The 17,413-nt window shown below is 39.3% G+C and overlaps 1 protein-coding gene across 1 annotated transcript; it reads left to right on the top strand.

The window, feature by feature from the left end:
• Positions 1 to 12,305: 12,305 nt before the first annotated feature.
• On the top strand, positions 12,306 to 14,233 carry pex11a (peroxisomal biogenesis factor 11 alpha; the record flags this gene model as incomplete). The annotated part of the gene is made up of 3 exons (XM_080841910.1): positions 12,306 to 12,514; positions 12,792 to 12,907; positions 13,665 to 14,233. Exons 1-3 carry the CDS (start codon positions 12,459 to 12,461, stop codon positions 14,231 to 14,233), a joined length of 741 nt encoding a protein of 246 aa, XP_080698036.1. The 5' UTR covers positions 12,306 to 12,458.
• Positions 14,234 to 17,413: the final 3,180 nt, after the last annotated feature.

Here is a 17,413-nt window from a genome sequence, read left to right as displayed (position 1 = left end):
GTAATGTCCAACCTAAAAAGTATTACTGTTCATGGGAACATAATGATTTAAAAGGTGTATCGTTATGCACATTTTAAATTACTCCCTGTTTTGGAGTACAATTATTATCACAGGTTGTGTGTCTAATGACTTGTTTTGTAAATTGAGTTGACTTTCTCTGGTGATATTTTTTCCAAGGGAAAAGTCCCCCTCTTTTGAAGTTGCTTATTGATCTTGTTTTTCCCTTTTGGGGTAAACAGACCCCATCACATTAATTCCCTGGAGGCACCTATTCCCTGTTTCTGGCTTTTGATGAAAATATCCACAGAAGGGCATGTCACTGGCTTTGTGACATCATGTCATGTGACATCTGGCAAACATGCTGGGGGTGTGAGATGCCCCACTCTGTAGGGCATAGATAATAGATACAGTGCTGGTTTTACAAGTTCAACTGCATTAGCCTAGCTTCAGTGGCTGTCCTACCTGATATGATGGCCTGAAACTGGCCTGAAAATCGTTGCTGAAAAAACAATCACTAGATTTATGAAGAATCATTGTAAAATTGTGAAATGGTGACGTGATGCGGCAAGACAGTAGGACCCAGCCAAAAGAAAATGCAACCTCTGCGGTGGAAAATTCAAGAATGATGGTGGCGTAAGAAAATTCACCAAGGAAAGTCCACGTGCATTGTTGGGGTGGTGTGTCAAAGCTGACTAGGACTTGGAAACAACAACGCCAAAAGATGGAGCAAGACCAATCCCAATGGCAAGGGAGGTATTCTGGTGCAAGAGGCAGCAGAAGAAGACAGTCGCTAGAAGCGGTAGGCCTCGCCCGCCAGGGACAGTCAATGCAGTGGGACCAGGGGTTGTTGGAACTCTGGGGTACTGGTCTGGGCAAGTTGACCTGCCTCCTGCATGTTGTGGGTGACCTCTTACCAACTCCAAACCACCCAAAGATCTGGGGCAAGGAACAAGACCAATCCTTCAAACAGTGTGGAGCAACTATCTTGTCTGATTTGTAGGTTTGTGAAAGACTCTTTGTTAGTGGTCATTCAGGAAAAATCTTCAAAAACCTCTGAATTCTGGTAGAGTGTAAAGCAAAAAGGTTTATTTTGCCAGTGAAATACCAACATCATAAACCTGAGCAAGTCTCAAGACAATACTGAGTTTACAGCGTTTTGCATTCTCTCTTACATCTCTTATACATCTGAAGAGACCCTCTTGTCATCCTAAATCACCTTTGGCCCTTCCAATACAATACATGCAGTTACATGTAGAATATTGGGGGCCCGAAAATGATTTTATGTCATATCTGGTCAGTTATCAGTGCCTCCCAGTCATGGCCCAGGCCCAACCACCTGCACCTGGCATATAATAAAGCAACCCATGGTTGGAAATGTGCCTGATTCAGGACAGAAATGTGTGTGTAGTGGGACAGGTGAGCCTAAAATGTGCCGATTTTAAAACCCGAATGAGTGTGCAGTAGGACAGGGAAGGCTCTCTCTCAGTCGGCATGGGGAGAGTTACCTCGGCCACCCTTTAGATTCTCCACACATCAATATGTCCAGACTTGATACATATTTAAACATAGAGTGCACATAGTGTAAATCACAACAGTTGTGTAAATCATTTTGTAGTAGTATAGTAGTTTAAATAGCTTGTTATCATGAATATCTTAGTGGTTATACTGATTGTTAATTTTCTACCCACACTGTTTGCTATACCGATTGTTAATAGTCTAAACACACTGGTTATTAAACTGATTGTTAAACAACAACAGCAAAAAAGAATGTTAAATTCGTCAGCTTCTTCCTTGGGTTAATTATTTTGCGTATGAGTGCGTTTGTGTCACTGTCATAATACGTTCTTCGGATGTAAGTTCGCTTATCTGCCATGTTCTTGATCTCATTACTTCCCAGATGGTAAGCACTGTAAAGTTGTGCCATAGGCTTGTTAAACCATGGATCTATAAATGATGCATTTAACTTGATTGGCTTCACTGCACAAAATGGTGATCTTTCATGCCAAATGGATATCAGCTCCTGCTGTAGCTGATGACGCCCACGCTTTTGCAACATATACAGTGATGAGGATTTCAAGTGGATGAAAAGTCGACCGCCAACACCCTTGCATTTTCCTCACAAACATCAGATCAATGAACTGAGACCTTTGTGTCTGAAAATCTATATGAGCATGAAAATATGTGTTATTCAGTTTGTGTATGTGTGTGCTGAAGACACACTTAGCTTTCACATGCATTAGGTGCATTACATACCACAGCTGGTTTCTTTTTTAAAACAAACTCATACACCCGTAGGACAATGGTCATGCAAGCAGAAAACACGCTCTTGTAACTAGACCCCAGGCAATACCACACAGGAATAATTCAGTTCTCTGTTCCTGCCTGTAGCTCATTATTATTTTACATTGAGAATAATATAAAAATTCAATTAAAAATGTACCAAGTCTAAATATTCAACTCAATTTTAATTAACACCAATATAAGACGTGTTGTGTAATGGACTAACTACATTGTCACATCATGTTCTTTCTGTATTCAGTTTTACATCGGTAAAGAAGCATATATTATTATGGTAACAGACAGCTGTCATAGACATCAAAGAATAGTTCCAAGGTATCATCATGTAGCTATGTCAGACCAGTAATTAGACATTGGGTTGGCAGAGATAAATTGGCCAATTGCAGACATGCATGATATCAATAAACAAGCATTGAAGACCTTCAAATACAATATACTGTAAGCCCAGGCCAAATCACACCACAGTTTATAATCAACTTTAGCCTCTTCTGCAAAAAAAAAACGAAATGTTTACTTTCACTCAAAGAACAAATCAAAGAACCAATAACAACAAGCGAAAATAAATGTAACAAAAACAGATTTCAATTGAACCTAACAAAAGTGCTGCTGATGCTGGGGTATGAGTGCTTTTGTGTATAACAAGTCAGTCAGTAAGGCTGCCTCGTAACTGTGAGTCAAGATGTCCTATTCTTAATTTGTTGCTCACAGTAGTACTTCCTAAAACAATTGTTGAGCTACAGCTATTACAATTAAGAGAGCACGTGTTCAATATGCTGCCTCTTTATTCATAAGATGACAATGGTACAATGAACCTTTTCGAAAATGCAGTCCATGGTTTATTGCTGTGCCGTATTGATCAGGAACATTATGGGAAACATATCTGACATAACATAACATATCATAACATAACCTCCCTATCTCTTCAATGTTTTGTGATCCTCCATGTTTCACTTTAGGAAGGCAGCTCGAGGAATGAGGAATGTCGAGTTTGAGGGAAGTACAAGTCATCTGAATTACAATGAAATATGTATGAAATGGATTCCAGCAGCACAAACAGTAGAAGCCCATTTCAAATAAATTCGAGTGAAATAAATCAGATTCAAGGTGACTTCTGCAGTTTATAAAAACAGAATGAAATATATATTTGCATTACGCATAAAGAGAATAGGTCACTTTAATTACACCCTGAAGCCTAGGAGATAGTGAGACAGGTAAAAATCTGGTAGAGATAACTCTAACATACTTTCATGTACTTCTCTAATGTATGTTCGGTAAGTAACTCCACGACTATCAGATCATGAAAGAGGAGATGTGTTATGAGATTTCATGCTGCTTTGATGGCAGCACCAGGAGCCTTTAGATAAATATAAAAACAACATCGTCCTGAAGACCCATGGATTCTCAGGCATTATTTTCATTTCTCAAGTCTATTGCTCTATTTTTTTCTCAATTCCAAATTAACAATTGTGGTGTGAATTGTAGCTGATGTCACTTCCTAAGCAATGGGCTCAACACACAGAAACAGGAGGAGACTTAGGAGAGAGCGATCACAGTCAAATGATAGACATTCCAAATTGTTCAAGGGCATTTAAAAAATATGTTACCAGCACTGAACTGCAAATTATTTCCTTTTGTGTCATTGCAGAAAATGTGATACTGAATAAATGAAACACAAATGTAATGCTGTGATATCAGGCCGGTGCTGTGTTTGCAAATGAATCCATGTGAGTAGAGTTTTGCATGATGTTGCAAAACAAGCCATGATGCTTTTTTTTTTTTTTAGGGGTTTTGTCATTTGTGTGACCCCATAAAAAAGGAATCCATGCATATGTCCCCGGCGAACAAAATGACAAACTGCATTTGAGATATTGGGTGAGTAGTTTTCTCTTTTTGTTTGCGGACTGGTAGATGCATACGTTACATCATTTGAGGATATCAGGCTTGGACATTTTTGTGCTTAAGAGAAATGCTGTGCAACATGCAAAGACATAAAACTGTCTGTCTTTCACGATATGTGCGACCTCTTTTACTGTAACATCCATATGAATTTATAAAAATGTCACTGAAAAAATAAACCAAAAAAATGGACTACATTCATGCTCAATTTTGTCCATTCTTTTTTCTATTTTGCAGACAAGCTATTTTCTCAAACAAGGCAGATGAAAGGAATCTATTTCTAGTGTACTCTGTACAACAAATATTGGATTGTTGCTTGCTGGCAGGCAGCATAATTTGTTTACTTACTGCTAGGTCTCAAGGATGCCAAAAGGACAGCTTCCTGGTCAACAACCTCTTAGCTGTGTGTTATGTACCTACTCTCTATTCAAAGCCAAGTACTCTTAACTGTTCATTTGCAAGAACGTAATGCCTTCTACAGAACATACATCATTTGTGCTTGGGAAGCATTAATGAAACGGAGACAGAGAAAATAACTGTACAGATCCTAATTTAGTTTGTTTTGTTTGTTCTGTATGTTCTTCTTTCCGAATGAAAAATGCTCTGGTGTTGATCCAAATCAAACAGGAAACAGTGGCGAATTGCATCTCCACATTGTTGATTAATGGATAGTAATACTGGAAGGGGTTGGTTATTTTTTTTGTCAGCGTTGCCTGATGAGTACATAGGAATGTCTGACACTTTAAACCCACAAGGACCCCCGCCCCCCCCCCCCCCCCCCCATAGCTTGCTTCAAATAATTTACATTGTAATGAGCTTCCTGAACAGATGAAACATTTGAGTCTCTTAGTTTCTGATTAGGACAAGGAATATCATAGCCTGACGATGTCATACTCATAATTCTAGTCAGAATATGAGTCTGAAACTGAACCACTGGGCTGTGATTATGGGGCGTGTTTCAACGAACCAGGAAAGAAAATTCCTCTTCGCTGAATTGGATACCTAGAATAAATCAGAGCAACGTAGTATAACCATCTGATAGATTAAACTTTTACCTGATCCCGTAGGAAGGACGGCAAAAACATCTTTTCAATCGACAAATGCCTTGATCGCGTTTCTCTGTTCCTCTTTCAAAATTAATGCGCTGTCAATATCTGTTGAGATATGCCTGCTCACGTTACTTAATTAGCACTCAAGGCTAGAAGCTACCATTTGTTTCAATGTTTTTTTTGTCTACGCAATAATGGTCTAGAGTGCTTCAGTTAAGACCTACAATCCTCGGCAACATTCGGGTTGCACATACACAACTAACCGAGTCAATGTAGACATAAAAAAAGTCGTGTAGATAGCTTAAATCATATAAAATATGTCCCACTAAGCTCCCGAGACGGCGCCATCTTTGTTCGATGTATATTCTATCTATCTAATCAACTCAAGCGTTGGTTGTCTTGTCTGTCCATCAATGTATAAAGCCCGCCCTTACAATTTGATTGTTCAGATCACTTTTCTGAGACGTTTAATCTCTCCCAACTAGCTCAAGTCCAGACTGAATCTCCCAGACCAAAAATGTTGTGGGCGGAGTTCAGGCTGGTATCCAGGCTAGGAATATCATGCAATGAAGGAATCATTTAACCTTTTCATTTCTCACTTGTGATGTCTTATGATGTACTCTTAAAAGCTGTGGTATGGTGGTAAATTGCAAATGTCTCTCCATAGTGAAACATGAAGATGCATCAGCCAACAAATTACTTGATTCCTTCAATAAGAAAATTGCATTCTGTATTGAGTTTTCAACATTGGCATAGCATTTTTCTGTACACTGTCTTCACCTTGCTTCACCTAAAACAAGGTCAATCAACCTGTTGAAATTCTGGACCACATTACAGTCCCTTTCCTCTGTTTTCTGACTTGAAGTCTTACTTGATCCCTCTATTTCCTCCAACAACTCCAAAGCCATGGAATGTAAAATTCATGCTAACATGCCAACAAGGCAGTGTGGTGGTGTTTTGTTTGTTGTATGTTGTGCGAAGTCTGGCCAGTGTCAGTGTATCTCGTCTGCAAATAGCATGCCAAATGATTCTAGGATGCAAATTTTTTCTGCGGGCATGTTTTAATGATCCCTTTTTTAGACTTTGCGAGCTTATGCCCTCTTTGGCAAACAGCCCCTTATACAAAGATGGAAAAACAAAAGGGTGTCTGGGATAAACTGAGTCATGCTTCTCCTGTCATATCTCAGATGGGGAAAAATTGAGATTTTTTTTCATGTGAGAATGTCCTGCAATGCATCATAATGCACATTACATCACACTCTCCTGGCTGCAACAGAGAGTAAGAAATTCTAGGGCAGTGAGTTGAGTAATTCATTACTGCTGTTGCTACAGAGTGCACATCATGACCCATGTAGAAATCAAAGTTATGAAACCTTATTATGCACAAAAATGTATAAAACACGTGAGAAGCGCGAGGACACAAATTATTAATGACAAAGAATTACAACTGAACCTAGGGAGTGGTGTGGTTGAGATACTTATAACAGTCAAATGTTTTTAGAAAATGGAGCCAGTATTGCTCATCCATCTATCCATCCATCCATAAAGTTCAAACATCCTATGAGATGGAATGAGACGCCTGTGATGACAAAGACATTGTGACATTGCCTCAAGAGCACATTTAAGCTTGAAGTGGTTCCAGTCAGCATGGCGGACCTTGAAAATGTTGAACACACACTGTAGAATCTCATCTTGGCCGTCGTTATTATTCCTTTATTATACGGCTTTTCAGAAAGTACAGTTGATTTGAATTGGCCATCCCAACGTTCTTCCATACATAAATTCCTGCTAACAGACCGCTGCGAAAAGATAATGACCGCTGTCCTTGGCAACGGGTTTTGTGCTTCTAATTCACATCTTTCATATCATTCCGCAAGAAGTCCGGTAATTTTAACGTAACAGACTCATGGTAATTTGAAGTCAGCAAGTAATAGGTTGCTATGCAACACCTGAAACTTCAAAGTTCTATTTGCTTGAAGAACTATTTATTTCTAAACGGGACTCATGAAACGGCAACTAAATCATTAAAAAGAGGTATGTTGGAGGAATGTCTTCTATCGTTTTTGGCAAGTAACCGTATAATAAGCAGGATAAAATAAATCCCTTCAGGACGAAACAACACCCTCCGCTGCGCGTCGGGGTGTTGTTCGCCCCGTCGGAATTTATTTTTGGATAATGACCTCCGGACAATACATTATCCCTTACATAAAGAGATTCTATGTCTATTTAGCTCTGTGTATAGTATGGTAGTACAGATACATTTTTAATTAAATTACTTCCTTTGCTGAAGTTGTCATTGTACAGTTTCAGCTCAAAAGATTTAATAGTATTTCCTTAAAACTTAAGTAATGCAACTTAATGTGTCATTAGTTCTGCTGTAGGTGGGTAATATCAAATAGACATTACTGCCAATACAAACTAAATCTAAAAACACAAATAAAATGTCTTTGGAAAACAGTGTCCCCTCACAGAAAAGAAAAATCTAGGCACAGAGTGAGTCTGTGATCATGCCACTGAAACAATAGATGATACAATAATATACTGAATGGTCACTGTGGTGCCAAAATGAAAAGGAATACTTTCCAACATGGTGCTGATGCTGCCTGGGAAGCCTAAACATTACCTTGCATTACCTTGCCATGGTCAAGTTGACAAGCTGAAGTCTATAAAAATACCTTGCCAAACATAAATCTGCATGTCACTATCCTCTCAAAGCTTTGGACTAATTAAAACATCCATCCACCCTCCTTGAGAGGCGGTCTGATGACCATATCATATTAAGCCATTTGCAGATGCTTGTGAGCGAGGCTTAGGAAAAAGCATATCAAACAATCCTGAATGATGTCCTATCCATACTCAGAGCAAGCTAAGTGATCTTCAAACACTTCACCCACGTCATTTCAGGGTTGAGCTCATATGCAAAAGGTGGAGGAGCTGTGTGGCTGCAGAGAGGGGGGGCAGTGGTGAAGTCAATTGGTGGAAAGGTATATAGGAGGAGGTCCAGCTCGACTGTGTCTCTGAAGCTTAGTTTTCACTTTATCTGAATAAGTTTACCTGGTAGAAATCTCCAGTGTGGTTTAAGTGGTGACGGAAAAGATGCACTGTGTTTGAAAATCAGCAAAGACAGCATGGTTCTGCCTGAAAGGACCATGTTAAACTCTGAACCTACTTCACATTTTGGCTTTCATGAGGATTCTCTGTATTTAATTATTGATAACTTTATAACTCTCATGATCATAATCATTAAATACACACCATGGAAATCAAATTATCCATCAGGGTACATGAGGTTAGAGGTTCAAAAGAGTTCTAGGTTTTAATTTATGTGAAAGGCTTTTTGTGCTCTCAGAGACCTGCTCAGTACTTTACACTGGCTCTGTCATCGCAGTCTATTATTAATGTGGATGTCAACTGAGAGGCTCTGGGACTGCAAACGTTTTTTCCAAATGACAGGTCTGTGGACAGTCATCCATATGACTGTCATTCCCACTAGCCACCCGGGCTATTCAATGTTTTGTGATTAGGTATGAAACCCCACAAGCTTTAAGGTCGCCAAATACATCAATTTAGTCCTTAACACTGCCAGCTGTCCTGTTGGTGGTGTTTGCAAGACAAGTCTGGTAATGCTAAGCCTGGTCTTTATTATCTGTTTAATGTGTTTTAAAAACAATAACCACCCTCTTCCCAAATCTGTTTTTCCATTCTTATGTTTGAATTATGTTCTGTGTTAATAGACAGCTCACTATCATTGTGACAGACAGTGATTAATAAGTTACCAATCTTAACCATATGACCTAGGGGAAGGAGTAGAGGGACTTTATTTGAAAAGACAAAAAACAAATACATCAGCCCATTTTCTCATAGATACAGCCTGACAGTGAGAGAGCAAAATCCTGCCACCAAATAATCATGGAACCGGGCAGCTTCTTGAGCTCAGCTTCACCATTGGAGAGGCTCTTCTCATTTCTCAAGAGCCAGAAAAGGGACATTTCCAGCTGGGTCTGCCAATTACACACACAGGTAAATGGGATCATCTTAATAACTCCAAGGCAAAAAATTATCCCCATCTGTTCCCTAAACTAAGATAAGGATATCATGATACTTATGATATTTTGTATCTTACAGCTGAAGTCTAGTTTATTCCCCTCCAAAATAGCAAAAAAAATGCTGGGACGGATTTTAACCACACCTACTGCAATTTCTGGCCCGGAGCTATGAAACGGTAGCCTGACGATGTCATATTCATAATTCTAGTCAGAATATGAGTCTGATACTGCTCCATTGGGCTGAGATTATGGGGCGGGTTTCAAACGAAATGCCTCTTCGCTCAATTGGATATACCTAGAACCAGTCAGAGCAACGTAGTATGACCATCGGGCCAGCTGATACATTAAACTTTTACCGGATCCCGTAGGAAGGACGGCAAAAACTTATTTTCGATCGACAAATACCTTGATAGTGTGTCTCTGTTCCTCTTTCAAAATGAATGCGCTGTCAATGTCTTCTAAAACAGACTTGAAACCCAAATTTTAGCTCTCCAGTATGGAATCAGATCAATGCCATAAATATTTTGTAATCTGTAATATAGATTTTGTATCTGTGAAACCATCTACACTTTCAAAACCTATCTACAGATACGGATTTAAAATACAAAATGTATCTACACTTTCAAAAACTATCTTCACTTTCAAAATCTATTTACAGATACGGATTTCAAATACGAAATGTATCTACACTTTCAAAAACTATCTACACTTACAAAAACTATCTTCACTTTCAAAATCTATCTGCAGATATGGATTTCAGTTACGGATTTCAGTTACGCATTACGGATACGGAGACGGATACGGATTTCAAGTACGAGTTACGGATTTCTGTTACGAATTACAAAATCTTTTTGGCACTGTCTTTATTTCCTTTCTAACGAGCCAATCAGCGCTTTTGGCAGATTTTCTAAAGCGCCAATCAACACATTGTATCCTGTACTGACTAGCCAATCAGCGGCGCTAGCTTGCTGGTAACTGGGAAAGTTGAGTGAAACGGTGTATGCAGCAGTCATGGATCAGAGACCGAGAAATGGCACAAGTAAGAAGTCCTATATTTGGAGTTGTTAATAAAGTCATTGTAAAACGCACAATCATAGTCAGTGGTTTTCACTGCACACTTCGTTACACCTGTTTCAAAGATCCTTGTCGTTGTATGGAAGATATTAGGATCTGCTTTGGTAGCTAACGAAAGCTAACGTTAGCATTTTCGTGACCGATCTCCTATTCACATTTAATTAAGTTAACAATGAACAGTATTCATATGACCAATTATCACGATGAGAACATTTAGCAGACAGACTGCTAATGTCTTGTTCTCCAGACACATGCAAAGTGATGGTGGGGGTATACCATTAAGTGCATATGCATCCTCAACAGCTGGATAATGACCAGCCTGATTTCAAAACCACCTTGTAATGTCATTTTCGTTTCTTTTCATGGCACTTTGGGGTAGGCTATTTGTAACCCTTTTCTGAAGTCCTTGAAAACGTTTTATTGTGTATTTTGTGTGGAAGCGAGTTTTCTAGCGTCTCAGTGGAAGAGATATATGAGACCAATTTCTTAGTTACAATGCGTTCTGCAGCCAAGCGATCTCTGAATCGCCAGAGCCTAAGATGAACTAAATAGTACAGGTGTTCATCAGCCCTTTGGGCCAGACATAAGGCATGCTTGTTTAACTTCCCCCACGGTGTTCGTACACCGAATTGTATTCAAACCGTGCGGGGGAGACCCCAGATCTCTCCCTAGGTAGAGCGGTGGCAGTTTTAGGTTATAACTATTGAATAATCAGCGGGCCAGCAGCAGTTGCCAGCAAGCTAGCGCTGATTGGCTAGTCAGTAGAGGATACAATGTGTTGATTGGCGCTTTAGAAAATCTGCCAAAAGCTCTGATTGGCTCTTTAGAAAGGCAGTAAAGACATTGCCAAAAAGATTTTGTAATTCGTAACAGAAATCCGTATCCCTATCCGTAATGTGTAACAGAAATCCGTATCTGCAAATAGATTTTGAAAGTGAAGATAGTTTTTGAAAGTGTAAATAGTTTTTGAAAGTGTAGATAGTTTTTGAAAGTGTAGATACATTTCGTATTTGAAATCTGTATCTGTAAATACATTTTGAAAGTGAAGATAGGTTTTGAAAGTGTAGATGGTTTCACAGATCCTAAATCTATGTTACATATACAAAATCTATATTACAGATTACAAAATATTTATGGCATTGATCTGATTCCATACTCCAGCGGCAGCCATGTTTGTTGAATACGAACTCAACCCAAGCGTTGGTGACGTAGTTGATAACTTTACGGTTGATCATCTGTCCATCATCTTATAAAGCCCGCCCTCACAATTTGATTGGTCCGGCAGAATCCTGCCTTCTGATAATTTCTCCCCAACGGAGCAATACCAGACCGAACTTCCAGACCTCAAATGTTGTGGGCGGGGCCAAATTCGGTCTGGTATCCGGCTAATGAAACGGACCCGTATAGCCTAAAAATAATTTTAGATACAGATTTGTAGAATTTAACAGATATTGTAAATATATATATATTATATATATATATATATATATATATATATATGTATTATCTCGTTAGAGGTAGGCTACATCATATTTGTGTAGGCCTAAACCCGCTTTTATTTATTGTAGGACTAAAACCGGCTATTTAGCCTATTTATACTTGCTATTTATTTTACAGTCGAGAAACTGTAGGCTATCCTGCATCAACATTCATATAGGCTTTATACAATTTTACATTGAAATAATAATTACAAAATGAAATGTATTTGACAACTTCTGCATTGTTGCCATATGTTTTACCTGCTTTATAATTCTGGTGGGGACTGGGGACCCGACAGAGAGTGGACTTTGTTTCACACGTGCATTAGGGACTCTAATGCTAGGCTGTCCATAATTGTGAACAAGAGCACCACTTCCTAGTTAAAGGGGTGGGCTGATGATTCAAGCTAGCTAGCTATATTAGCTCAAGTTTGCCCAACTGTTTACACGCAGTGAACGTAAATTGTTAACATAGTAAACGGTGACGAAGGTTGCAGGTTACAAACATAAGTAGATACAACGTTTCCTTCCTCGGGTAGCCTGTTATTTTAAGTAGTCAAAGCACGCATTCCTGGCTAACAATCTGGGAAGCAAACCTAAGCCACCGTTAAGCTGTCATGGAGTCTTACATACAATTCACAAACCAAAGCCAAGGGAGGGATCGAATTTTAAGGTCTGTCAAACAATTAGTGTTAGAAAATATCATAGGCGGTAGCCTATAGCGAACGGCAAATGTGGGAAATTGAACTACCGTTAAGTTATAGTCGCTGTTAACGTTGATTCCTTCTAACGTGTTACTTTCTACAACTTGTGTTCAGTGTAGCTAACGTTGGCATTTCAATTTAGGACAGAATAAAGTCATCCGATTTGCACTCTTTTTCAATATCGTCAGATATTAGCTGTAATATTCAACATTAGGCAGCTAATTAACCAAGTTTTGTTCCTTACAGAGCAACCCAGCATGCGTGCGCTCTTGCGAACTATTTGCTTCGAAATGAACCTTCCAGGCAACAACTTTTGTTGAAGCTGCAAAGTCTTCAATCTAACATGAGTTCAGGACGCAAATGTGAGTAAAAACATCATGGTATGTGTTGAGGTTGGTGCGAGAAATGAGAAAGGACACAATGTACCGAAGCTTTAGACTCCACACCATTCTGTTGCATGCAGTCACCACAGGTTCATTGTATCATAGTGTCAGTACTGAAGTTGCAGTTATAAGGCATTATAATAACGCAGACAGAATCGGTGAATTCATTAAGGAACGGAAATCGTGGTTAAACTATGAATTTGACGTTTTCGAATTAAATTACCAGAGAGAAATACATTCGATCGCGTTATAGGCAGCACTGAGTGAGTGACCCATTCACGTCAAATATGTCGTCAGAGACAGCTAGCCAAAGTTAATGAAACATTGACTTGGTGAATGACATTACATCAACCTCTCGTGTTTGGTGGTTTTAAAACATACAGAGTTTGCAACATTTATGGAGAACTGACTTGTCCCTAAGCATTGTGAACAGAACAGGAAACACAGTCCTTGTAGACTGACACGGAGGCTAAAACGGGCTATTGGGGCAGTATCTGCTGTAGTTGATTCGGCTTTTCGGCCATTTGAGCCACCACAGCCAACATGAAGCTAATAAGTGACACAAGTTGCCAGAGTTGAATTGAATAAGAATCCACCAGTCTGTAGCATGTAAATGAACAATGAACCTTGAATATACTCTCTCTCCATAAACCTTAAATTTGGCACTATTGTGCCCAAATAATATAATACCCCCCAACACATGAAGAAAATTCTCTCTTCGTGTACTTTCTTTCAGTGTTCAGACTGGGTAACACCATCAATTCCATTGACGCAGCCAAGCGAACCCTGGTGCTGTCTGACCCCATCCTTCGATGCTGCCTCACTGTAGCCAACCTCAGCCGTGCCCTCTATTTCATCTGTGACAACGTGCTCTGGGCGAGAAACATCGGGCTCGTCAGAGACATCAACAAGGAGCGCTGGAGCCTGAACGCCACCCGCTACTATTTTGTGTCCCTGGTGATGAACCTGACCCGTGACGTGTACATGATGGCCCAGCTGATGGTGCAGAGGACACGAGACAGGTGTTATCAGCAGAAGCTTAATCAACACCTTAATGAGAGTCCAGATGTGGCTTGCGTGGTGGTCCCACAGCTGGATGCTTTGGTCTTTCTGCTTATCGAGTGCCTCAAAAGCAACCCTGCTGTTGCCTTGGATACTGTCAAGAATCTGTGTGACCTCTTCAGTCCTTTAGACAGGCTGGGCGTATATCAAACCAATGCAGGGGTGGTGGGGTTCTGCGGACTCCTGTCTTCCCTGCTGGGCATACTGTCAGTCCTTAAACCCCAGCTGAAAATTAAGCCATAGCATCAGTTTCAGGAAAGGCAAGATGTTATAAAAATGTGAAATACATTTAAATGCTTAATAGTCTAACACTGAAAGGATTCACAGAAAAAAACTAGCCATGTCTGGAAAATCTTTGAGTTTTGTCACCCTTAACCTTCTTAAGTACCACACTTATATAAGGGTCCCATGTGATAGGTGATGGAATGGCACAGATTTTTGAGAGAGTTGAGTTGAGAAAAAAAAAAACACCTCAAAGAATGAAGATGCACAGACTAAAATATTGGGAAAGATCGAAAGGGAATGATCTGTTGACTAAATCAGACAGGGTTTCAGTCTGCCGTAAGCAGCACATATTTAGCTGTCATGGCTTGTCCTCTTTGAAGACAGAGAAAGGAACAACTTGCAGTGTACTTAGTGTTTGGTCTCTGTAGCTCTTTCTGGTTCATATTGTGTGTACACTACTAAACAGTAGTATGTCCTTCAGGTATTAAGTCACTCACAGTAGAGTAGATGCATTGTGTTTGTGATTCTTGCGGATGACCAAATTTGATATGCCCCACTGTTCACAAGACTCCAGTATTCATGTCACATCCTTACATTTTTTTGTCTTTTGTAGTTTCTTGGAAATGCAGTATAAATTTGTACTGACATAGTGTTGGATTGGTTCACCCTGGCAATCCAGCTGTTTCTTAGTCTACCTCACTATTCAAGTATTTCAACTTCATGTTTACGGTTCACTGTTCAAATTCTCTGTACTGTATTAGTCAGTCTGGATTGTATTTATAGGAATACACATTTTTGTATTTAAATTTCTGTTTGGTTTAATTGTGGTTATAACTCTTTGTAAAGAATCAAATGGAATCATGGTCATTATTTAAAATAGGAATGAGTTCCTTTGTGGAACTGAGAATTCTTTATTTTGCAATTGAATTGCCTACAAAGCCTTAAAATGGGGGTTTGACTGATTGTTTATATTTAAATATTGAAAATTTGTATCTATTAAATAAATACATTTCTAATTGAGTGATGAATTTGTCAGCAAAGATTTTCTTTATTTTTAATACTATTTAATGGGTCTGACCTATGTCCTCCCTAACATGATTAACGAGTTGGCAAAAATAATTGCATAATGTGACATTCATGACTTTCACTAACTTAACGGTGCTTTACTCAATACCCAGTGGTGGCTGACTGCAGTGGTTTGGTAACACCATCAGGCATCCAAGTCCCACATGCAAGACCTAATGAGTGTGTGAAAGATGAATTGAAAATACCACGATTGTTATACATAATGCTGACCACCTTGGTTTCAAATAGTGCTCAAATAGTGACACCATGTGGACGCTATTGTATAATGCCAGTTGGAATTTGTTTGGCTCTTCATTGGAACAGAGTTTGGCCTGTAAATACAGTAACTGTATATAAATGCATATAATGTTGCAAATGCATAAAAAAACCCATATCTAGAGAACGTCTTTTCGTTTCAGGTTCTAAAGCCAAAGTGTACTAGAGCTAGTAACTGTGTAGTGAAGTAATCTTCAAATAATTGTCCAAGCAGTGATCCGCTTAAACTTGCCTTTTGGTACATAGCAAATCAACAGATAACTGCTCGCGTGGAAACTGGTTCACACTGAGACCTGTTTGTATTTTTGGGCAAATGTTTTTAATAATTGACAGAATTCAATTCAAATTCTTGTTTGCCCATGTGCTAATGCATTGGCCAATGAAATTGGTCATTCATTCGTTTTTATGGAAACCAGGAAAAGAGAGAGCGATCCAAATGTGCAACTTTATCTAAGATAAAGAAGTCTACGGTTAGTAGCTTGTAAAATGTTATTCAAGCTTCTTTGAGTTAAAGACAGGAAAATGAGTGTGGATTAGTGTGAAAAAGTAAAACATAAACACAATGCTTCAGGTATGCGGTCCAGTTTATTTAAGGCATCTACAACAAAACATGAAGTAGCCCCATGTAGGAATGAAACATCAAATGACAATAAAAAAGAACTATCCTAATTTGGCAAATCTATCAGAGTTTTCTTGCTCGGAACCGAATTCTGATTGAGAACTAACACTGAATGAAATACTTAACAGTTCAGTACTCTCCAGAGGAGAAACTTTAAAGCGCAAGAATGACACAAAATACTTATCCATTTCTTCCATTAAAACAATGCACACAAGGTCATGGGTGTAGCTATCTGATGCAAGATCAGGACACTGGACATATATGAGTGTATTTCAGTTGAAAATTATGCACACAAGGCCATGGGCATAGCTATCTGATGCAGGTTCAGGACACTGGAGATATATGTGTTTGTCAGTTGATGGCACAGAATGAAAAGCCATCTGACCGAAAGAATCTCATCTTTTGGTCTTTTAACTGCAGGTCAGTTGAGAACACAGCAGAGCCCCTCCAGAGGAAGAAGACTGAGAACATGTCATCCTCTGATAACTACTTGGTACATTGCTCCTCACATGACATGAGGCGAGAACATTCTAGAATGTGGTGCACAATCGGTTAAACCTCATCATTGGACACTACATGGGTCTAAGGCATTGCATTGTCACCATAGGTAACCTTCAGGAGGACTCCAAGTGGAATGGTTAAAATAAGACATTTTTACAGAAACAAAACATTAACACAGAGAGTTGTGGTTGGGGGGACAAACAAACAAAAAACACGGCTCAACTGAACAAATGTACAGACTTCAGAAAATACAAGAAAAGTTAAAGAGAACATAGAAAAACAAACTAAATGTGCTTTCAGAACATGATTGTGTCTGCTGTTTATATCTTCAGTGTCCAATAATAATAATAGTAATAATAATGACATGTAGTCATTATTATTATTATTATTATGGCAATAAGGACAACATTGTGCTGTAGTGGTTGGAGGAAAGGCCTCCTGATACAGTGGTGAGGGAACGAAGGCTGCTGCTGTCCTCATGAATCCTACATGTGAGTAACAGCGCTAGCACTTTGCCATGGAGAAATGTCAAAAATGTCTTCCGCTTTGCTTGGATGAGGACAGAAGTGGCCGCCCGTCCTCCTCATCCTCATTTTGGTTTCCGTATCACTTAAGCAGAGGGCCATGATTGATGCAAATTAGTGGATGAGGAGGCAGTGAGTGGCTCCCTACCAGAGGCAAGTTCAACAGAGCCGGGCGAGTAAATAAACACACATCAGAATCACCAGTTACAGAGT

Source organism: Sprattus sprattus, assembly GCF_963457725.1.
Source record: "Sprattus sprattus genome assembly, chromosome: 7".
Taxonomy (NCBI): Eukaryota; Metazoa; Chordata; class Actinopteri; order Clupeiformes; family Clupeidae; genus Sprattus; species Sprattus sprattus.
This window is presented reverse-complemented; position numbering and strand designations above follow the sequence as displayed.